Source organism: Taudactylus pleione, unplaced genomic scaffold (assembly GCF_031769625.1).
Source record: "Taudactylus pleione unplaced genomic scaffold, aTauple2 ptg000577l, whole genome shotgun sequence".
Lineage (NCBI taxonomy): Eukaryota > Metazoa > Chordata > Amphibia > Anura > Myobatrachidae > Taudactylus > Taudactylus pleione.
In genome coordinates, this window is record NW_028284979.1 from 2,395 (window position 1) to 26,632 (window position 24,238).

A 24,238-nucleotide genomic window follows, 5' to 3' on the forward strand; every position below is an offset into this window, starting at 1 on the left:
CCCCTCCTCCCCTGTCTCTGTGACTGTCACATAATACCCTCTGTAACTCTCTCACAGTGCAGCCATCCCCCCTCCTCCCCTGTCTCTGTGACTGTCACATAATACTCCCTGTAACTCTCTCACAGTGCAGCCATCCCCCCTCCTCCCCTGTCTCTGTGACTGTCACATAATACTCCCTGTAACTCTCTCACAGTGCAGCCATCCCCCCTCCTCCTCTGTCTCTGTGACTGTCACATAATGCCCTCTGTAACTCTCGTGCAGCCATCCCCCCTCCGTCTCTGTGACTGTCACATAATACCCCCTGTAACTCTCACAGTGCAGCCATCCCCCCTCCTCCTCTGTCTCTGTGACTGTCACATAATACCCTCTGTAACTCTCACAGTGCAGCCATCCCCTCTCCTCCCCTGTCTCTGTGACTGTCACATAATACCCCCTGTAACTCTCTCACAGTGCAGCCATCCCCCCTCCTCCCTTCTCTGTGACTGTCACATAATACCCTCTGTAACTCTCTCACAGTGCAGCCATCCCCCTCCTCCGTCTCTGTGACTGTCACATAATACCCCCTGTAACTCTCAGTGCAGCCATCCCCCCTCCTCCCCTGTCTCTGTGACTGTCACATAATACCCTCTGTAACTGTCTCACAGTGCAGCCATCCTCCCCCTGTCTCTGTGACTGTCACATAATACCCTCTGTAACTCTCTCACAGTGCAGCCATCCCCCGTCCTCTCCTGTCTCTGTGACTGTCACATAATACCCTCTGTAACTCTCTCTCAGTGCAGCCATCCCCCCCTCCGTCTCTGTGACTATCACATAATACCCTCTGTAACTCTCTCACAGTGCAGCCATCCTCCCCTGTCTCTGTGACTGTCACATAATACCCTCTGTAACTCTCTCACAGTGCAGCCATCCCCCCCTCCTTCTCTGTAACTGTCACATAATACCCCCTGTAACTCTCTCACAGTGCAGCCACCCCCCTCCCCTGTCTCTGTGACTGTCACATAATACCCCTTGTAACTCTCTCACAGTGCAGCCATCCCCCCTCCTCCTCTGTCTCTGTGACTGTCACATAATACCCCCTGTAACTCTCTCACAGTGCAGCCACCCCCCCTCCCTCTGTCTCTGTAACTGTCACATAATACCCCCTGTAACTCTCTCACAGTGCAGCCACCCCCCTCCTCCTCTCTGTCTCTGTAACTGTCACATAATACCCCCCTGTAACTCTCTCACAGTGCAGCCATCTCCCCCTCCTTCTCTGTGACTGTCCACATAATACCCCCTGTAACTCTCACAGTGCAGCCATCCCCCCCTCCTCCCCTGTCTCTGTGACTGTCACATAATACCCCTTGTAACTCTCTCACAGTGCAGCCATCCCCCCTCCGTCTCTGTGACTCACATAATACCCCCTGTAACTCTCTCACAGTGCAGCCATCCCCCCTCCTCCCCTGTCTCTGTGACTGTCACATAATACCCCCTGTAACTCTCTCACAGTGCAGCCATCCCCCCTCTCCTCTGTCTGTGACTGTCACATAATACCCCTTGTAACTCTCTCACAGTGCAGCCATCCCCCCCTCCTCCCGTCTCTGTGACTGTCACATAATACCCCTGTAACTCTCTCACAGTGCAGCCATCCTCCATCCTCCCCTGTCTCTGTGACTGTCACATAATACCCCCTGTAACTCTCTCACAGTGCAGCCATCCCCCCCTCCTCCCCTGTCTCTGTGACTGTCACATAATACCCTCTGTAACTCTCTCACAGTGCAGCCATCCCCCCTCCTTCTCTGTCTCTGTGACTGTCACATAATACCCCCTGTAACTCTCTCACAGTGCAGCCATCCTCCATCCTCCCCTGTCTCTGTGACTGTCACATAATACCCCCTGTAACTCTCTCACAGTGCAGCCATCCTCCCCTCCTCCCTGTCTCTGTGACTGTCACATAATACCCTCTGTAACTCTCTCACAGTGCAGCCATCCCCCCTCCTCCCCTGTCTCTGTGACTGTCACATAATACTCCCTGTAACTCTCTCACAGTGCAGCCATCCCCCCTCCTCCCCTGTCTCTGTGACTGTCACATAATACTCCCTGTAACTCTCTCACAGTGCAGCCATCCCCCCCTCCTCCCCTGTCTCTGTGACTGTCACATAATACTCCCTGTAACTCTCTCACAGTGCAGCCATCCTCCCTCCTCCCCTGTCTCTGTGACTGTCACATAATACCCTCTGTAACTCTCTCACAGTGCAGCCATCCCCCCTCCTTCTCTGTGACTGTCACATAATACCCCCTGTAACTCTCTCACAGTGCAGCCATCCCCCCTCCTCCCCTGTCTCTGTAACTGTCACATAATACCCTCTGTAACTCTCTCACAGTGCAGCCATCCCCCCTCCTCCCCTGTCTCTGTGACTGTCACATAATACCCCCTGTAACTCTCTCACAGTGCAGCTATCCCCCCTCCTCCCCTGTCTCTGTGACTGTCACATAATACCCCCTGTAACTCTCTCACAGTGCAGCCATCCCCCCTCCTCCCCTGTCTCTGTGACTGTCACATAATACCCCCTGTAACTCTCTCACAGGGCAGCCATCCCCCCTCCGTCTCTGTGACTGTCACATAATACCCCCTGTAACTCTCACAGTGCTGCCATCCCCCCTCCTCCTCTGTCTCTGTAACTGTCACATAATACCCTCTGTAACTCTCTCACAGTGCAGCCGTCCTCTCCTGTCTCTGTGACTGTCACATAATACCCTCTGTAACTCTCTCACAGTGCAGCCATCCCCCCTCCTCCTCTGTCTCTGTGACTGTCACATAATACCCTCTGTAACTCTCTCACAGTGCAGCCGTCCTCTCCTGTCTCTGTGACTGTCACATAATGCCCTCTGTAACTCTCTCACAGTGCAGCCATCCCCCCTCCTCCCCTGTCTCTGTGACTGTCACATAATACCCTCTGTAACTCTCTCACAGTGCAGCCATCCCCCCTCCTCCCCTGTCTCTGTGACTGTCACATAATACCCCCTTTAACTCTCTCACAGTGCAGCCATCCTCCCTCCTCCCCTGTCTCTGTGACTGTCACATAATACCCTCTGTAACTCTCTCGCAGTGCAGCCATCCCCCCTCCTCCTCTGTCTCTGTGACTGTCACATAATACCCTCTGTAACTCTCTCACAGTGCAGCCATCCCCCCCTCCTTCTCTGTGACTGTCACATAATACCCTCTGTAACTCTCTCACAGTGCAGCCATCCCCCCTCCGTCTCTGTGACTGTCACATAATACCCCCTGTAACTCTCAGTGCAGCCATCCCCCCTCCTCCCCTGTCTCTGTGACTGTCACATAATACCCTCTGTAACTCTCTCACAGTGCAGCCATCCTCCCCTGTCTCTGTGACTGTCACATAATACCCTCTGTAACTCTCTCACAGTGCAGCCATCCTCCCCTGTCTCTGTGACTGTCACATAATACCCTCTGTAACTCTCTCACAGTGCAGCCATCCCCCCTCCTTCTCTGTGACTGTCACATAATACCCTCTGTAACTCTCTCACAGTGCAGCCATCCTCCCCTGTCTCTGTGACTGTCACATAATACCCTCTGTAACTCTCTCACAGTGCAGCCATCCCCCCTCCTTCTCTGTGACTGTCACATAATACCCCCTGTAACTCTCTCACAGTGCAGCCATCCTCCCTCCTCCCCTGTCTCTGTGACTGTCACATAATACTCCCTGTAACTCTCTCACAGTGCAGCCATCCCCCCTCCTCCCCTGTCTCTGTGACTGTCACATAATACCCCCTTTAACTCTCTCACAGTGCAGCCATCCCCCGTCCTCCCCTGTCTCTGTGACTGTCACATAATACCCTCTGTAACTCTCTCACAGTGCAGCCATCCCCCCCTCCTTCTCTGTGACTGTCACATAATACCCTCTGTAACTCTCTCACAGTGCAGCCATCCCCCCTCCGTCTCTGTGACTGTCACATAATACCCCCTGTAACTCTCAGTGCAGCCATCCCCCCTCCTCCCCTGTCTCTGTGACTGTCACATAATACCCTCTGTAACTCTCTCACAGTGCAGCCATCCTCCCCTGTCTCTGTGACTGTCACATAATACCCTCTGTAACTCTCTCACAGTGCAGCCATCCCCCGTCCTCTCCTGTCTCTGTGACTGTCACATAATACCCTCTGTAACTCTCTCACAGTGCAGCCATCCCCCGTCCTCTCCTGTCTCTGTGACTGTCACATAATACCCTCTGTAACTCTCTCTCAGTGCAGCCATCCCCCCCTCCGTCTCTGTGACTGTCACATAATACCCTCTGTAACTCTCTCTCAGTGCAGCCATCCCCCCCTCCGTCTCTGTGACTGTCACATAATACCCTCTGTAACTCTCTCACAGTGCAGCCATCCCCCCTCCTTCTCTGTGACTGTCACATAATACCCTCTGTAACTCTCTCACAGTGCAGCCATCCTCCCCTGTCTCTGTGACTGTCACATAATACCCTCTGTAACTCTCTCACAGTGCAGCCATCCCCCCTCCTTCTCTGTGACTGTCACATAATACCCCCTGTAACTCTCTCACAGTGCAGCCATCCCCCCTCCTCCCCTGTCTCTGTAACTGTCACATAATACCCTCTGTAACTCTCTCACAGTGCAGCCATCCCCCCTCCTCCCCTGTCTCTGTGACTGTCACATAATACCCCCTGTAACTCTCTCACAGTGCAGCCATCCCCCCTCCTCCCCTGTCTCTGTGACTGTCACATAATACCCCCTGTAACTCTCTCACAGTGCAGCCATCCTCCCTCCTCCTCTGTCTCTGTGACTGTCACATAATACCCTCTGTAACTCTCTCACAGTGCAGCCATCCCCCCTCCGTCTCTGTGACTGTCACATAATACCCCCTGTAACTCTCACAGTGCTGCCATCCCCCCTCCTCCTCTGTCTCTGTAACTGTCACATAATACCCTCTGTAACTCTCTCACAGTGCAGCCGTCCTCTCCTGTCTCTGTGACTGTCACATAATACCCTCTGTAACTCTCTCACAGTGCAGCCATCCCCCCTCCTCCTCTGTCTCTGTGACTGTCACATAATACCCTCTGTAACTCTCTCACAGTGCAGCCGTCCTCTCCTGTCTCTGTGACTGTCACATAATGCCCTCTGTAACTCTCTCACAGTGCAGCCATCCCCCCTCCTCCCCTGTCTCTGTGACTGTCACATAATACCCTCTGTAACTCTCTCACAGTGCAGCCATCCCCCCTCCTCCCCTGTCTCTGTGACTGTCACATAATACCCCCTTTAACTCTCTCACAGTGCAGCCATCCTCCCTCCTCCCCTGTCTCTGTGACTGTCACATAATACCCTCTGTAACTCTCTCGCAGTGCAGCCATCCCCCCTCCTCCTCTGTCTCTGTGACTGTCACATAATACCCTCTGTAACTCTCTCACAGTGCAGCCATCCCCCCCTCCTTCTCTGTGACTGTCACATAATACCCTCTGTAACTCTCTCACAGTGCAGCCATCCCCCCTCCGTCTCTGTGACTGTCACATAATACCCCCTGTAACTCTCAGTGCAGCCATCCCCCCTCCTCCCCTGTCTCTGTGACTGTCACATAATACCCTCTGTAACTCTCTCACAGTGCAGCCATCCTCCCCTGTCTCTGTGACTGTCACATAATACCCTCTGTAACTCTCTCACAGTGCAGCCATCCTCCCCTGTCTCTGTGACTGTCACATAATACCCTCTGTAACTCTCTCACAGTGCAGCCATCCCCCCTCCTTCTCTGTGACTGTCACATAATACCCTCTGTAACTCTCTCACAGTGCAGCCATCCTCCCCTGTCTCTGTGACTGTCACATAATACCCTCTGTAACTCTCTCACAGTGCAGCCATCCCCCCTCCTTCTCTGTGACTGTCACATAATACCCCCTGTAACTCTCTCACAGTGCAGCCATCCTCCCTCCTCCCCTGTCTCTGTGACTGTCACATAATACTCCCTGTAACTCTCTCACAGTGCAGCCATCCCCCCCTCCTCCCCTGTCTCTGTGACTGTCACATAATACCCCCTGTAACTCTCTCACAGTGCAGCCATCCCCCCTCCTCCCGTCTCTGTGACTGTCACATAATACCCCCTGTAACTCTCTCACAGTGCAGCCATCCCCCCTCCTTCTCTGTGACTGTCACATAATACCCCCTGTAACTCTCTCACAGTGCAGCCATCCTCCATCCTCCCCTGTCTCTGTGACTGTCACATAATACCCCCTGTAACTCTCTCACAGTGCAGCCATCCCCCCCTCCTCCCCTGTCTCTGTGACTGTCACATAATACCCTCTGTAACTCTCTCACAGTGCAGCCATCCCCCCCTCCTCCCCTGTCTCTGTGACTGTCACATAATACCCTCTGTAACTCTCTCACAGTGCAGCCATCCCCCCTCCTCCTCTGTCTCTGTGACTGTCACATAATACCCTCTGTAACTCTCTCACAGTGCAGCCATCCCCCCTCCTCCCCTGTCTCTGTAACTGTCACATAATACCCTCTGTAACTCTCTCACAGTGCAGCCATCCCCCCTCCTCCCCTGTCTCTGTGACTGTCACATAATACCCCCTGTAACTCTCTCACAGTGCAGCCATCCCCCCTCCTCCCCTGTCTCTGTGACTGTCACATAATACCCCCTGTAACTCTCTCACAGTGCAGCCATCCCCCATCTCCTCTGTCTCTGTGACTGTCACATAATACCCTCTGTAACTCTCTCACAGTGCAGCCATCCCCCCTCCTCCCCTGTCTCTGTGACTGTCACATAATGCCCTCTGTAACTCTCTCACAGTGCAGCCATCCCCCCCTCCGTCTCTGTGACTGTCACATAATACCCCCTGTAACTCTCTCACAGTGCAGCCATCCCCCCCTCCTCCTCTGTCTCTGTGACTGTCACATAATACCCCCTGTAACTCTCTCACAGTGCAGCCATCCCCCCTCCTCCTCTGTCTCTGTGACTGTCACATAATACCCTCTGTAACTCTCACAGTGCAGCCATCCCCCTCTCCTCCCCTGTCTCTGTGACTGTCACATAATACCCTCTGTAACTCTCTCACAGTGCAGCCATCCCCCCCTCCTTCTCTGTGACTGTCACATAATACCCTCTGTAACTCTCTCACAGTGCAGCCATCCCCCCTCCTCCTCTGTCTCTGTGACTGTCACATAATACCCCCTTTAACTCTCTCACAGTGCAGCCATCCCCCCTCCTCCCCTGTCTCTGTGACTGTCACATAATACCCTCTGTAACTCTCTCACAGTGCAGCCATCCCCCCCTCCGTCTCTGTGACTATCACATAATACCCTCTGTAACTCTCTCACAGTGCAGCCATCCTCCCCTGTCTCTGTGACTGTCACATAATACCCTCTGTAACTCTCTCACAGTGCAGCCATCCTCCCCTGTCTCTGTGACTGTCACATAATACCCTCTGTAACTCTCTCACAGTGCAGCCATCCCCCATCTCCTCTGTCTCTGTGACTGTCACATAATACCCCCTGTAACTCTCAGTGCAGCCATCCCCCCTCCTCCCCTGTCTCTGTGACTGTCACATAATACCCTCTGTAACTCTCTCATAGTGCAGCCATCCTCCCCTGTCTCTGTGACTGTCACATAATACCCTCTGTAACTCTCTCACAGTGCAGCCATCCTCCCCTGTCTCTGTGACTGTCACATAATACCCTCTGTAACTCTCTCACAGTGCTTCCATCCCCCCTCCTCTTCTGTCTCTGTGACTGTCACATAATACCCTCTGTAACTCTCTCACAGTGCAGCCATCCCCCGTCCTCTCCTGTCTCTGTGACTGTCACATAATACCCTCTGTAACTCTCTCACAGTGCAGCCACCCCCCCTCCTCCCCTGTCTCTGTGACTGTCACATAATACCCTCTGTAACTCTCTCACAGTGCAGCCACCCCCCCTCCGTCTCTGTGACTGTCACATAATACCCTCTGTAACTCTCTCACAGTGCAGCCATCCCCCCTCCGTCTCTGTGACTGTCACATAATACCCTCTGTAACTCTCTCACAGTGCAGCCATCCACCCTCCCCTGTCTCTGTGACTGTCACATAATACCCTCTGTAACTCTCGCACAGTGCAGCCATCCCCCCTCCTCCCCTGTCTCTGTAACTGTCACATAATACCCTCTGTAACTCTCTCACAGTGCCGCCATCCTCCCTCCCCTGTCTCTGTGACTGTCACATAATACCCTCTGTAACTCTCTCACAGTGCAGCCATCCCCCGTCCTCTCCTGTCTCTGTGACTGTCACATAATACCCTCTGTAACTCTCTCTCAGTGCAGCCATCCCCCCCTCCGTCTCTGTGACTGTCACATAATACCCCCTGTAACTCTCTTATAGTGCAGCAGACGGGACAATGGCTGCGATTTACTCTGGAATCCACCTGAAGCTGAGGAACCCTAAGGTCCCCTGGGGAGACAGGATAAAGCTGGCCCACTTCGCCTGGGTCACTCATCAGTGCTTCATTCCTAACAAGGAGCAGGTAAAGCGCGGCGTTACGCAGAGGCCGGAGTGCCCTGACGCTTGTCCTCCCAGGATATGGGCGCATTATGGTGCAGGCCGGGGGTAACGCTCTGTATCCCAGGTCTATTAAGCTTCTGTCTCTTATTGTTCATGCAGAGATATCACCACGTCTAGGGAACCGTCCATTGTGTGTGTCTCACATATTCATATTTCTCCCAAATTCTTCTCGTCTTTGTTATAGGACAGTAAAGGAATTTATTACACACACTCTGCTGTTATACTGTTATAATTGTTACAGAATTTTCACACTTTTTCTTTTGCTGATCTGAGATGCCCGTCCCTGTCCTTTACCATGTAACTAATAACATACAATCCTCTCATGTAACCCCTGGTGCAGTCCCCGCGTACAGGGGGCCCTGGTACAGTCCTTATGGTGTATTTACAATATAATTATCATAAATAAATTAAGAATAAATAAACCTTAGACACTAAACAGTACAACATGGTTGATGCAATATAACATTATAATGATAGCACCTATTCACCAATGCTGTGTTGTGCAGCTGATCTTTATGTACTGCGCCCCGTATATAGTTTATTTCCCTTTTTGCTACTGTCCTCATTGTGTGCAATGATTGTGTACCTATGTTTCCACCCTTAAGCTGGGTACACACTGGGCCGACATATCGGATCCTGGGTACACACTGAGCGATGGGCCGACATATCGGATCCTGGGTACACATCAGACGGGCCGACATATCAGATCCTGGGTACACACTGAGCGATGGGCCGACATATCAAATCCTGGGTACACACTGAGCGATGGGCCGACATAACGGATCCTGGGTACACACTGAGCGATGGGCCGACATATCAGATCCTGGGTACACACTGAGCGATGGGCCGACATATCAAATCCTGGGTACACACTGAGCGATGGGCCGACATATCAGATCCTGGGTACACATCAGACGGGCTGACATATCAGATCCTGGGTACACATTGAGCGATAGGCCGACATATCAGATCCTGGGTACACACTGAGCGATGGGCCGACATATCGGATCCTGGGTACACACTGAGCGATGGCCGACATAACGGATCCTGGGTACACACTGAGCGATGGGCCGACATATCAGATCCTGGGTACACACTGAGCGATGGGCCGACATATCAAATCCTGGGTACACACTGAGCGATGGGCCGACATATCAGATCCTGGGTACACATCAGACGGGCTGACATATCAGATCCTGGGTACACATCAGATGGGCCGACATATCGGATCCTGGGTACACATCAGATGGGCCGACATATCGGATCCTGGGTACACACTGAGCGATGGGCCGACATAACGGATCCTGGGTACACACTGAGCGATGGGCCGACATATCAGATCCTGGGTACACACTGAGCGATGGGCCGACATATCAAATCCTGGGTACACACTGAGCGATGGGCCGACATATCAGATCCTGGGTACACATCAGACGGGCTGACATATCAGATCCTGGGTACACATTGAGCGATAGGCCGACATATCAGATCCTGGGTACACACTGAGCGATGGGCCGACATATCGGATCCTGGGTACACACTGAGCGATGGCCGACATAACGGATCCTGGGTACACACTGAGCGATGGGCCGACATATCAGATCCTGGGTACACACTGAGCGATGGGCCGACATATCAGATCCTGGGTACACATCAGACGGGCCGACATATCGGATCCTGGGTACACACTGAGCGATGGGCCGACATATCGTTTCCTGGGCACACACTGAGCGATGGGCCGACATATCGGATCCTGGGTACACACTGAGCGGTAGGCTGACATATCGGATCCTGGGTACACACTGAGCGATAGGCTGACATATCGGATCCTGGGTACACATCAGACGGGCCGACATATCGGATCCTGGGTACACATCAGACGGGCCAGCTTATCAGATCCTGGGTACACACTGAGCGATGGGCCGACATATCAGATCCTGGGTACACATCAGACGGGCCAGCTTATCAGATCCTGGGTACACATTGAGCGATGGGCCGACATATCAGATCCTGGGTACACACTGAGCGATGGGCCGACATATCGGATCCTGGGTACACATCAGACGGGCCGACATATCGGATCCTGGGTACACATCAGAACAAGGTAATGATCCCACCTGCAATGGGGCCACATGCGATAATGTCCATGTTGGACGTGCAAAACCGCGCGTGTCTGAAAAGGGGGCGGGGATGAATTACGATAGGCCACATCCCCGTACGTCACGCCTCCCATTTATCGTCAGGCTGGGTGTGAGCCTAGCACTACGTCAGTAGCTGGGCTGCCCCAGCGCTCTCCCTGCACTGAATGGATGCTGCGTGCATGCCAACGGCATCCATTCTTGTTCCCAGGCGCCGGCACCGACGAACAGCTGCGGCGGTGGTGCTGCCCAACTACCCGACCACCCACGGGACATTTCGTCCCACGGGTGGAACCGGGGCATTGCCCGAAAAACGGGACTGTCCAGCTGAAATCGGGAATGGCTGGGAGGGGTGCGCCCCTGTTCGATCGCGCTGGTCGAACATGCCTCGAGCCGGCCCTGCCGACACCGTCTCAATGTTTACCCAGCTTTAATTACAGCTTTATCTATTGTATTCTATTAGATCCTGCTTTTTGCCCGTCATAGTTACTGCTATTGCCACTTCATTATACCATGGCTGCCCTTAGACAGGGCATAAGTACATTCTGTATAAGTAGAATATTTCCCGGTGTGTTTCCTGCCTCTCGCTTTCTCAGCTTCCAACGCCATGGTTTTTTGTTTTTCCCATCATACCCCATAAAGGTAAAGTGGCATGTTGTGGTACCGTATTCTACCATTGTGTGCAAAGCCGACATCGCGGCCACACCACACATCACGGAGAATTGCATGTGTGAGCCCAGCAATATAGTTTTAGATATGTCAACAATGCCTATCGGAAAAGTTGCCAATGACCGTGGATGTGACAAGCGAGCGATCCTGCGCCTGAGCCTCGGCCAAGTTCAGCCGTCCTGTGTGTCAGCAATGAGTATAGAGACAAAGTGGTTACTATTTGTATAGATCACGGCTGCCTGACAGTATCCATACAAACACTTTCCCTGTCTGCATCTATAATTATGTATGAAGTGTTCCCCCTCTTGTACAATCAGTTTTACCTCCTTGTATAATATTAAGAGGGGTATTCAATATGAAAGGTTAACTTCCCTGGCGAAGTTAACGTTTCATATCGGAGAATTTTTCAGCGTAAAAGTATGGTGCGCGCTCCCGCTTATCCCCGTATTCAATATCAAATTAACGAAAACGGGAAACTCCGAAGTTGGATTTGCGTAAAGTTACGAATTTTTCCTTAAAATGATTGTAAGACCCCCTAAAGTTGTAAAAACACGGGGGATCACTATGGATACCCCCGTTTTAGCCTTTAATTGAAAGTCGGGGATTTAAATAGCCGCAGCAGGTGCTTTTTTCCCGACATTGAAGAAGTGATGCAGAAGAGCACTTAGGTTATTTTTTTATTTTTTTTAAGTGCTCCCATCAAATTTGGGGTACATGAAAATGGGTACTAGCATATTTTGGTGACCCTGAAGTAGTTTTTTAAAAATTCTGCATTTGTGCACCTGCCGCTATAATTCTATTCTAGAAAACACCTGCCGCTAATAATCTATTCTAGAATACACCTTCCGCTAATAATCTATTCTAGAACACACCTGCCACTAATAATCTATTCTAGAACACACCTGCCGCTAATAATCTATTCTAGAATACACCTGCCACTAATAATCTATTCTAGAACACACCTGCCGCTAATAGCCTATTCTAGAATACACCTGCCGCTAATAATCTATTCTAGAATACACCTGCCGCTAATAATCTATTCTAGAACACACCTGCCGCTAATAATCTATTCTAGAACACACATGCCACTAATAATCTATTCTAGAACACACATGCCGCTAATAATCTATTCTAGAATACACCTGCCACTAATAATCTATTCTAGAATACACCTGCCACTAATAATCTATTCTAGAACACACATGCCGCATTCTTGCAGAATAGCCCTGAACCTATTTCCCTATTGTTTAACAATTTCCCATTTATTTTTTTTTTGCACCCTAATTTTTAAATTAATTTTTTGGGGTGTCCCTATTTTTTTTTTTAACTTTTTTTGACCCAGTTCTTTTTTAAATGTCAATCTCAGGGGTGCAGGCTATTTTTTTTAAGCCTGCACACCTAAACCCCAATTCTGCACTTTTTCTCGACACTTATTCAATGGTGAAAAGTTATCCCTGTTTTTTATCAAAGACTTTTCAAAACTGCGATAAGTCTTTGAAATTGAATAGGGTGTAAAAGTAAAACAAATGATATTAACGCAAAAAACGATGTTATCGCACCCATATTGAATACCCCTATATGTATCATCTCATAAAGGAACAGAGCTGGGTAAGATGCGGACTTTATAAAGGATGATAATGATGGATTTCAATTGCAAATTCCCTCTTTGAAACATCTAAAACAAATGTTATTAAACTGAGCATAGTGTTAGGAGAGCCCGGCCTTTCCTGCAATACATAGTATCTGTCAGATTGTTATGTGCTAACGTGCTGGAGAGAGGTGGCGCCATTTATCAGAGACCATTGTTATGTAAGTTTCTGGTGAGGAAATTCATAGCTACTAACAGCAAGATATGCCTATAATAAAATGCCATTTATTAGTCTGATGTGTGATCTTTTCTTCTAGGTCTTACTGGACTGGGTTTGCCACGCTTTAGTTGGTCATCATACAAAGAAGCTGAATCTGAAACTAGATGTTGAACAGAAACTTTGGGGCTTTCTTGACAACGTTTTACTCAGCAAGAGGCTGCAAAGTCTGGTGAGAGAGGGAAAATCTGTGAAACTTCGCTTCGCTATTGCGCAGGTAATAAAAGTGAAGTGGCCGACGATTTCTGGTGCATTGAGTGGCCCTGTTATGTGTGAGTAACAAGAGCATTCCTATAATACCCCTTTTCCACCAAAAATCCTGGGTCTGACCTAGGATATGGAACACTGGGCCTGATTCAGAGCTGAACGCTCTGACCAGAGCGCTCGCTCTGAATCAGGGCTGTCGCAGCTAAATTTGGAGCGGCCCCCTGGCCGCTCGCATAGCTGTGGGTGACCACCCACAGCTTATGCGAGTGGCCAAAAAGATGGTCGCGATGATCAAAGACCATCGCGACCATCGGGCTTGCGGCGAGATTCTGCGGTAGGGTCTTGCTTCCGCAAGCCCAGGAGTGATTTTGGCTCTATCAGAGCCAAAATCACTCCCACTGACATCATTACTGATGTCAGTGGGGCCGGACTCAGACGGTAGGCGTTCCCATGGGAACGCCTCCGTCTGGCAGTCACGCCCCCGGTACGCCCACCAAAGGGGGTGTGCTGCCAATCACCATCGACAGCACGCCCCCTTTGGTGCGAGACCCGGAGCGACGGAGAGCCCTTCGCTAACCGGGTCTCGCGCATGCGCACGACGGAGTTCCCCCCGTCGTACGCATGCGCAGTGGGGCAACATCGACCCGTTTGCGAGTGTCCTTTGCTCGCGAACGGGTCTGAATGACCCCCATTGTTCCAAGCCGGGTCAGACTTGGGATTTACCCCATTTCCATTGCACGTCGACCTGCATCGATGTTGTTCTCGCTGGACCTGGGTGCAGTGCTGGTGCTTGGCGATGATGTCATGACCAAGCGCCGGAAAGTACAGCTCTCCCCTGAACGCCGAACCAGGGCAGGCCGGTGACCAGGTGAGGGGGTCCTTCCGGGAGGGGGAGTGGCTGTCATTTGGGAAGATGTCTGTGACAGCTGGCACCGGGCAGGGACAGACTACAGTCTCCACGTATGAAGCGTTGATGGGGTAAAAAGCGGAACAGTCCGGACTATACGGGGAGGCTGTAATCTCTCCAACACAGACAGCCTCCCGAATGGCAGCCAATCACCATGCGGGAAACTGGTCCCGGGTCGGAAGACCCAGGTAACCCGTTTCCCTTGAGCCTGAGAGCAGGGTTTTACCCGCGTAAAACCCTGCTCGAGACCCAGGAACAAATGATTGACCCGGGATTTTTTCCTAGGACCGTTTTCCACTGAGCCGCTATCCGGGTTGACACTGCAATAACCCAGGTATTTTGACCAGTGGAAAAGGGGTATTAGTGACACCTGTAAATGTCATCAATATACCTGCATAGAGCAAGGAACATAATTTTCACCTGTTGCAGCCATTACAGACATCTGCCTGGAGGTACATCCACACTTCCAAAGCAGGTATAAATGGTTCCCATTTATCAATGAGTTTTATCACTCACAATGAGCGTATGATAATGGTTCTCCAGCCAATCGGCTCCCAAATGCCATTTTTCAAACCGATCAAAACAATCAATAAAGGTATGGGTGTCGGCGCTATCCTATGAGAATGTATAAAATGGGCAAAGGTGTGTAAAGATGTCCTCAAATTTATTATGCAAAAACACAACGACAAATAAATTGAAAATAAGATGATGACACAATAAGCAGTCTAAAGTGACAGAGTGCATGTAAAGTACATGAATGGTTCTGAAGGGTGGCACAGTACCCTAAGAATAAAACAAATAGCAACAATATGGTTTCATATGAAAAGTGGCACCGTGCAATAACATTCCTTCTTAAGCCCACATGGGTTCATGGGGAAGGAAGTGACAGTGCGAAGATTTCCAGTCTGAGACGTGATGCAATCATATAGTTCTCACCCCTTTCTGGTGCTGCGGTGGGCTAGTCAGTGAAGACAGAAGGTCCCGAGCTGGAGAGCTCGGCACCTCCGCAGAGAGCGTTTCCAACCAAAAAACGGGGGCGTTCTTGAAAAAGGTTTGATACCGAAACGCGTTGCACGGAGGACAGATCAGGAATCAGTGGATTGGAATATCCCCCCGTGTTTTGGTTGGAAACTCTCTGTGGTGGTGCCGAGCTCTCCAGCCCGGGACCTTCTGCCTTCACTGCCTAGCCCACCGCAGTGGGTACGGAGCTCCATGTCATAGTCCTGTACCACTTCCTGTGGGCTACGTTCTCTGGTCTTCTAGGCTTAACCTCTGTCCCTAAAAAGGCAAAAAGTATCACTTTTATATAGAGCGCTCCATGGTGACAGCAGCCTACAATATCCTAAGTTTTATCATCTAGCCAGAACCAAGAAGCCTATACAAACAAAGGATACGTGTGGCTATTGAGGCCTTGATAAAGACCTACCTGAGAGGTTGAAACATGTTGGAGAGGAGGTGGCTTACAGGAGGATCAACAACACCAGGACATATGCACTGGGGCCCGTCCATTTCCATCCCCATGATTTGTTCTGCCGGAATTCTTCGAGGTTCGGTGGTCAAGGGGTCCCATTGCATACCAGCTTGGTATGTGCCCATCCTACCTTCACTATACTAGTTTATTATAACATCTCCCTAAAAGGTTTTTTATACTTTTTAGGGTAATTTATTCATTTTAACACTGCTGTTCTTATATTGTTTTTATTGTGTTTACACTTAGTTTAAGGGTAATGTGCGTATAATAAATGCTTTCAAGTGATTAATATACGGTACTAAGGATTAATATTTATTTCTCTACTTTGATGTGTGTTTGAATGTATTTATGGGGATAGGCGCCACCTCAATATCCACACTTACCCTTTAACCTCTGTCCCTGGCTGACCAGTTGGGCCATGTCATTGGGCTGTAGCCTGAGAGTGCTATTTACCCAACCTCCAGGAACCATTATTTCGGTACCTTTTGATGCTTCGTTCCTTTCTCCAGGTCTGGAATAGACCACCTGTTTCTGTCTTTGCTGATCTTTTGGGTAAGGAGTTTTTTCGTCTCCGTTTTGGGTCGAGAATCTGTCTTGTGCTCCCTGGCCCGGTCTTGTGTCCTCTGCGGAAGGTCAGGGTACCACTTTGATATTGCAGTCATTGTCTGTCTGTACTATGGGCTGGTCTTATCGGCTGAATTTGCTTATGCGGCTCAATTCCTCCTATTTGGTTTTGATTTCTTAGGAGGGTTGCAAGCTTGGCTTCTTGGGAGATGAGGGCCTGCCGTGTGACACATCCATTTATCGTTGGATGGTTGCGCTCCTGGGTGCAGGTTCCACTTGCAATGTTAACTGGCGATTCTAACATTTACGGATGTCCATATGTCCAACTCTCCGGTTTCTGCTGGAGATCTGGTGCACTGCTCAGGATTGAGGAGGATTCCATTTTCCTTTCTCTACGGTCTTCCTTCCATCGGGGCTTCTAGGTTGCACATAGCAGTATTGTAGTCAGGGCTTCCGGGTCAGTTTGTGTTTGAACGTTCTCCTTGGTCAGGTCGGTATCTTCCAGCATGAGGCTCCTTTTTTGAGTTTTTTTACTTTTTCAGCCCCTCACGGGCTTTCCGAGGCCATTTTTTCTTTTGGAGTTTTTTTTGTTAGCTCCTAGACTTGGTGGCTGTGCTCCTGTGTATTGTTCTCTTGGAACTACACTTGTAATTTAGCATTTAATGTGTGTCCCTTGTTGATAGTTTCAGCTTATAGTTTTATGCTGGCATCTCAGTACACTTTCATTGTCACTCCTGTGCTATTTGGCTGTCTGGTCACGTTTCTGCCTTTATCGTTCCTGTTTAAGGAACGTCTGGCCTTATTCCAGACATTCTACCATTTCTACTGAATGTGCCACATGTACGGCCCTCTTCTGTTCTCTTGGTTGAGGTCTTGGGATCTCCATTGGCCTTGGAGGTGCTTTTTCAGGTTCCTTAATTACCCTGGAGTGGCTTACTTGGAGGGTGATGTCCTGTTGGCCATTGTTTCCGCTGGGAGGATCTCTGAGCAGCTCCGTTTGCTAGTGCTCCATTCCTGATTTATTTTTTTACTTTGCCCAGGTGATGCTCAGCACTATGCTGTCTTCCAGTCTTCTACACTTCTTGTATGTTATGTTATCCGAGCTTTGTGGATTTTGTGGCTCTGGCCACGTCTGCTTGATGGTCGGATGGCCTCTCGGCCCTTTATGACTCTCACCGGTGGGGCGTACATGCCTCCAAATTGTCTGTTACTTATGCTATTCTGTATGCTTACGACTCTTGGGTCAACCGGTGTCTGACCCTTTCTGGGTGCATTTTCCTTGGGCCGTGAGTGCCTCTTGGACATCACGGCATGGTGCCTTGGTTGAGCAGCTGTGCCGGATGGCTCCTTGGTCTTCCATACAGTCTTTCTCTACCTTTTTTCAGGTTCCCTTTCCACGCTTTGTGACCACTGATGCCTGCTTGAGACTTAGGAACTCCCACAGTCTGCAGACTCCCCCAGATTGGATGAAAGAGGATTGTTGTTTTTTTTTTTGTGTCTCAGTAAAATCCATTCCTTTGAGTCCATGTGGGGGGGACACTGTGTACCCTTCCTAGTATTTATTGTTGTGCTGGTGTATGGTGAGGTTTTCTTTCGGCTTTGTTAGATGAGTGACTGAGTGCTGCAGCTGGGATGGGGTGGGGGAGGGAATGAGTTTCGGCTCCAATAGTTTTAACTATTTAGTGCCTTCTCCTCAGCCTCCCCTCTAAACACACAGTCTGCAGCGTCCCCCAGATTGACTCGGAGGAATTGATTTTGCATGGAGTACAAAACAAATCCTCTTTACAAACATAACTCATTTTTATTAATATTTGCTGCATACCTGATGTATGGAAGAGTTTATAAAGGAATTACATCTCCTGCAGCTCCTGTGACCTTTAGGAACTGACGGTAGCGAGTCCTCTGACTAAAGTCTGTCTCCTCCATAGTGTCATTCTGCTGATCGCGAGATCAAAGAAGATCAAAAAGCAATTTGTTAGTGTGTGATTTCTGACATGTTGGAGGGGACTGGATTTATATAGTGAGCTATGGCTGGTTTCATGGGGATTGCAGAACCTGCAAGAACATGCAAATAAATGCACTATACTAAAGTGTGTGGATGTTTTGGGGATTTGTTATATGGACCTTTAAGGATACAGTTACTAAAATGCGGGTTTTTTTAGAAGTGGAGATGTTGCCAATAGCAACCAATCAGATTCTACTTAACATTTATCTACCACCTTCTAGAAGATAATAGCTAGAATCGGTTTGGTTGCTATGGGCAACATCTCCACTTCTAAAAAAAACATGCACTTTAGTAAATATATCCCTTAGTATCAGATTGAACACTCCTCAAATATAAATTAGTGGACTGAGCGTTTAATTTAATTTTTCCGGTGAGAACTTTTGGAAATATTATGTTGTATTACAATATAGACCATAGAAATAGGAGTTTCCTTAATCTTATCGTGTGATTGATTCTTTTATTAACTGTCTTAATAATCCAATGTAATATTTAGATCCTGGTTTGGGATCATTTCAAGTTTGCTCACTAATTCATTTTGGTTTTCCAAGTGGCTACAATAAGGTGTTTGCTTGTGGGTTGTGTTGTATTTATCAAAGACCTCTCACTGACTTTTTTTTACATTTTTATTTTATTTTTTTAATTTTAGGTTATGAATGATTTTATTGAAATTTCATCTACGAAAGAAATCCCTCCGGCTGGTATTGGATTGGTTTTAAGCTGCTGTCGGAGCGTTCTCTCTACGCCAGCTCTTGCCTGCGTCTACACAACCAAGTATGAGCTGATGGTAGACCTTCTACGTAAGCTCTGTACATTAGCTCGTCACTGCTTGGCTTCAGATCAGACCGTCACACCCCAAGTGCTAAGTCTACTTCACTTGTCTCTTATACAGTATCTGCAGGTACAGAGACAGCAGAGCAACCCAAACAGAGTTTTTACACATGTGCTCGCCCAACTTTTTCAACCATGTTTGGTTTTAAAGAATGCTTTGGGCATCCATGTGTTTGGTAAGAACAATAACCGTGAATGTTACAACCTAACCAAAGACCTTGAGCGTGACCTAGATGCTGTACTGCACAGTGCTCTCTTCCATGACGAGCTCCTGTCTTTCTACAAAGATGAGCTGCTTCCTGAATTGGACAAGTCCGAGAAGAAAAAGGGGTCTCTTCGAGCGCTTTTGACTCCGGCATCGTCCATCATTACAAAACTGGAGGACGTGACCTTCTGTGACCCAGAAACGCATCTCTCGGTTGTCGCCAGTTCTGTCCCTCTTTTGTATAAACTATTTCTAGACTCTTACTGCAAAGACGGAAAGGAGTTAGTCTGCTTTCACATGCTGGTCAAACTGTTTACGTGTATCCAGTCATCCATTACAGTGAAGCGAAAGGTTCCTCAAGTAGCTTTCTCAGGCCGGGCCGTGGCGCTCTCCTCTCTAGAGCAGCTGCTAAACCTTGTTCTCACTCACAATATTTACAATGTTGCCGTGGACCACATACGGCATCATGATGTTCAGTACCAGTTCTACCGCACGTTGGCCGAAAAGCTAGTGGGAGAACCGTGCGCCTCTTCAGCTTCTTGGTTTCGTTGCCTGAAAAACTTAACCCTATTAAACCACCTTATCATTGAACCAGACCTGGCAGACCTGCTGTCACGTGCATGGGTTGGTGCAGACATTTCAGACGTTCCCGTCAGGAAAGCGCAGGAAGCTTTGATAAGCAGCCTTCTGCAGACCTATGCCAAGCTTCGCCAATTTCCAAAACTCTTTGAAGCAATTTTAATGGTTATATGTAAGCTGACAGGTGATGAAATAAGACCACCACCGATTCTTTCTTCTGGGTCAACTGTAAATCTCACGGAATTTCTTGTTCAGCTGCCCCCTAATCAAATATTGGATATTTGGGACTTGGTTTTGGAGAGGTGCAATTGCTTGATCCTTCCAGACCTAAAAGAAAACCCAGATCTTTGCTTAAAATTCTTTTCTCTAAGCTCTATTCTTCATTTCTTGATGTTTAACATAAAGACCTTAGACAATAATACCCCAGTGCCTGTCCTCCAGCGGTTCCAAACTCTAATGAAACAAATGACCGATGAACTGATATGGCCGGCTCTAAGTCTTCTTAAGGATGCAGCTGCAGGGCCTTCAACCTGGCTTCAGCAGCTCTGTGATGCTGCCCTCTTACTCCTCTACTCGTGGATAGAAGTGGACACTGTGACTACACTGAATTGCAGCAAGTATGATTCTCCGATCAGGAGACCGTCTCTTCCGTCAGACTCTAAGATTGAGGGTTGGGACATCTCATTATTTTATGAAGATAAAGACTATTGGAGGAAAATCTATAGACTTTGCACAACATCTGAGGCGGTGGGCAAGTTCTGCCTACAGCTTCTCTCCATTCAGAAGCTGAAACATATCTTAATGCAGATTCCTTCCCCAAATGACCATGATCAGCTCACTGTCCGAGCAGCCGCTGCTTTTGTTGTGCATTCCGGTAGCTGTTTTACAGTCCCCAAGCATTACGAACCTTGGAGCGGAAATGCTTGTGCGGTCAATGTGAACTGTTTCCCTGTGGCCCGTTGGCACCTCGTTGTATCAAATCTCCTGCTCCTCCTTCCGTATTTACCTATGGACGATATCAACGATATCACAGATTTTCTCCTTGAAACGGGGATGTTGGCCCAAGACACAGATGTCCAAATCTACAATGAGTCTTCAATTAGTTTAGAAGAAGTATCTGTAAGTTTCCTCCGCAGTGATCTATTTCCTGAGATGCCCGTTTTGCAATGTGCCTTTATAAACAGTATCCTAAAGAAGTGCGCCCTGATACTAAAAGCGCAAACTGCTTTAAGGGAGATCCTTAATCTCCTTTCTGCAAAAGACATACGTTGGCATGAAGATTTTGTTTCTGCACACAGTAAGGCTGCAGTAAGTGCGAATCCCAAAATTGGCGCCTCCGGTTCGGAAGACTCAATTGGCATGAAGAATCTGGAGGCTGTCGTACACCGTATATCCTCAATGACCAAAACAAACGTCGCTGTAAACGTAAGCGAGTCTGATCTCAACGATCTGATCAATGTGATAGAATTTATTTCCGCGTTGAAGTCCGACAGCCTGGCGCCCTCAGACCAATGCCGCTGCTTTCTCCTGCTGTTGTCTTTAGCCAGTTCCAGTTCTCTTCTCAACCTGCGACTTGTGCGGGTTTGTTACAGACTGATGACTTTCCTCTTAAGTGGGAAAAATGCAAATTCTTTATTCAAGCTGTTTCACGCTAGTGACATCGTAACGATTGTAATGACTGGTATTCAGTCTGCCAGGTGGCAGTTGGCCGACTTTGAGAAGGAGCGGCAGTGGGCAGAATTTCTCCAAGTCATTCAGTGTTTCTTTGAAGCCTTCCTCACTTTGGTCTTTGAGAGAAAACAGAGCCTCCTTCTTAATCTAGAGAAGCTGACAACCTTCTTGGTTACTTCCTTCCCCACTGCAGACAGCAAAAACTGGAACTCGAGTGTTGGACAACTGTTTATTGCTGCACTCAACAGTCTGTGCGGCCATTTAGCAGCTCACGTCCAGAAACAAAAGGCGGATAAACAGCGGACTGAAACGTTTTCTTCTCTCTTGCAACAAGTTGTTGTGAAAATGAACATGGTTGTCCAACAGTGCATAAAGGCCAGTGAACCGTGTGCGGTTCTCCCTTCATTCCTGGTATCCTGTACAGCCACTCTACTTGAAGCGGAGCTTAACTGCCACCCTAACGACAGCCTTCAGAACATTGAACTGTACAGAAGTTTTTGTGCACAGATTCTGAGAGAGCTTTGTTATGCCAAGGAGCAAAACGCGTTTCTGACGTCTGCCCTGCGTTATTTGAAAATGTGTATTGGGGTAAAAGACATTCGGACTGCGCAGGAAACAATGGTCGTCTCTGTCTTCATAGCTCTGAAAAAACTACTCGCTAGTAAGTATTTTCTGTTACATTTTATATCCTTACCGCAGCTGGGCTACTATGTAATTAGTATACCGCACAGTGAGTCATTTACTATCATTGGTAAATAGCTTTTATCTATCCAGTTCCACTTACACCAGTGTTTCCCAACTCCAGTCCTCAGGGATCCCTAACGGTGCAGGTTTTACACATCCCCCTCAGTATCGCATTTAAAATAATTAGCTCTACCTGTGGTTCTTTAAAATTTGTCAGCCAGTAAATTACACACCTGTGCACCAACTAGGTAATCTAAAAAACATGCACTGTTAGGGGTCCCTGAGGACTGGAGTTGGGAAACACTGACTTATGGCCCCCATACATTAGCGGCGGATTGCAGCGTTCCTGCGATCCAGAGATGCCGGGTTGCAGGATCGGTGAAATCCAACGTGTGTTGGACTTCATTGATTTTTCGATCACGATCAGAATATGATCGTGATTCGCAAATCGGTGAAATTTAACATCGAGAATTTCGACGATCCTCCGACAGATCGCGGAACAGCGATGGCAGCTGGTCGGCATTTCCGATCCCGTCGCAGGAGTCGGCATTTCGTCAGATAGTGTTTGGGGAGCCTTTAGACAATGAACACAAATGTTTGGTTACTTTAGTTTACTAACCTGGTTCGTTGATGCAGATCTGCACTATATAAACCTCTGCTAAAAAATAAAATGTAATTGTTCACCTCCAAAGAGTATTAGCAGTGTTTATATAGCATCTTTCTCCCTAACGCGCTTTACATATTTGCAGAGGGTAAGGCAGTCATCTTGGGTGTGCTCAATATTCCTTCACATTAGTTCCCTCGCTATTCGTCCTCCCCAGTCCAATGTCCCTACCACTCACAGAACACACTTTGGGCAGATTCGATTAGTTTTGGGGCTTACCGTGCAGCTGTAGCCCTGTCCTGCGCTATTCACTTACTGACTCAGGAGCTGCAAGGAAAAATCTGCATTGAGCGCTCGCCCTGGGGCTTTCCGCGCACGGGATTGGCACAGCCTCGGGCACTTTACCCAGGAGCTATGAGTTAGCGCATGTGAAAATTGCAAAGTAATTGAATAGCTCTGGATGTTTAATCCGAGAGCTTCAGCTGGGTGGAAAATCCCGGGACTAAGTGAATCTAGTTGGCTGATTGGAAAGAGAACCTTTAGATGTGTGGCCAGCTTTAGGGTGCCGTGAGGCCCGAGTTAGGGAAACGCTGTTCTGAGGAACAACCTTACTAAGCAGTGACTTGAACTACTCCCCCGCAGTGTAAAGCTGGAAATGTAACGCTGCAATAATACTATTCGCAGAAAAACGCGCCAGGATTTCCTTTGAATAATAATGCTGCCTTAATTTTCTTACTTAAACACGTCCAGTAGAGGGGTCTTTTGCAAGCCACCACCTCGTAAATGTACCCCGAAGGGGGCAGTGCAATTTGCAGTAATGGCTGCAATGTACTTACAGATCTGTGGCACTTTAAACCACCAACATCACCAATTTCCCTCTCGGCCCATAAAGGGGTGCAGGAATATTGGTGATGTTGGGGTGTCATATTCTACCCCATGAGGAATTGAATACAGGCTTTAGATTATTGTTACATGTAATAGTACATTTTTAACGCTACCCACTTACTTGATCTGACGATGAATAGTCAGATCGGCCAGCAATATCGCAATACGTGAATACAGAACGCCCGCATGTTAGGATAGATGTAGCAAGTGTCAGAATATGAATTTGCCACTCTTAATGGAGCCTTTCAGTTAAAATTAGTGACCGTGGTCCTGTAATGTCTGTACTGCACTAGAGTGAAACTAAATTAAGAGCAAATAAGTATATATCGGGTGTACATTACACATCACAGGTTTTGATATTCATTCATGTCCAAAAGTTGAATTACCATTGTATAAATCTGAATTACTGCCGCAAAGGGTTTAAG

General features: G+C 48.6%; 1 protein-coding gene across 1 annotated transcript in view; it reads left to right on the top strand.

Moving 5' to 3' along the window:
- Window positions 1-2,593: 2,593 nt before the first annotated feature.
- The window catches only part of URB2 (URB2 ribosome biogenesis homolog), a 36,649-nt gene continuing 15,004 nt past the window's right edge, over window positions 2,594-24,238 (top strand). Inside the window, exons 1-3 of the mRNA XM_088453296.1 lie at window positions 2,594-8,493; window positions 13,244-13,420; window positions 19,004-22,301. Coding sequence (XP_088309422.1) covers window positions 8,368-8,493; window positions 13,244-13,420; window positions 19,004-22,301 — 3,601 coding nt within the window. The 5' untranslated portion in view covers window positions 2,594-8,367. The remainder of the gene's footprint in view (window positions 8,494-13,243; window positions 13,421-19,003; window positions 22,302-24,238) is intronic.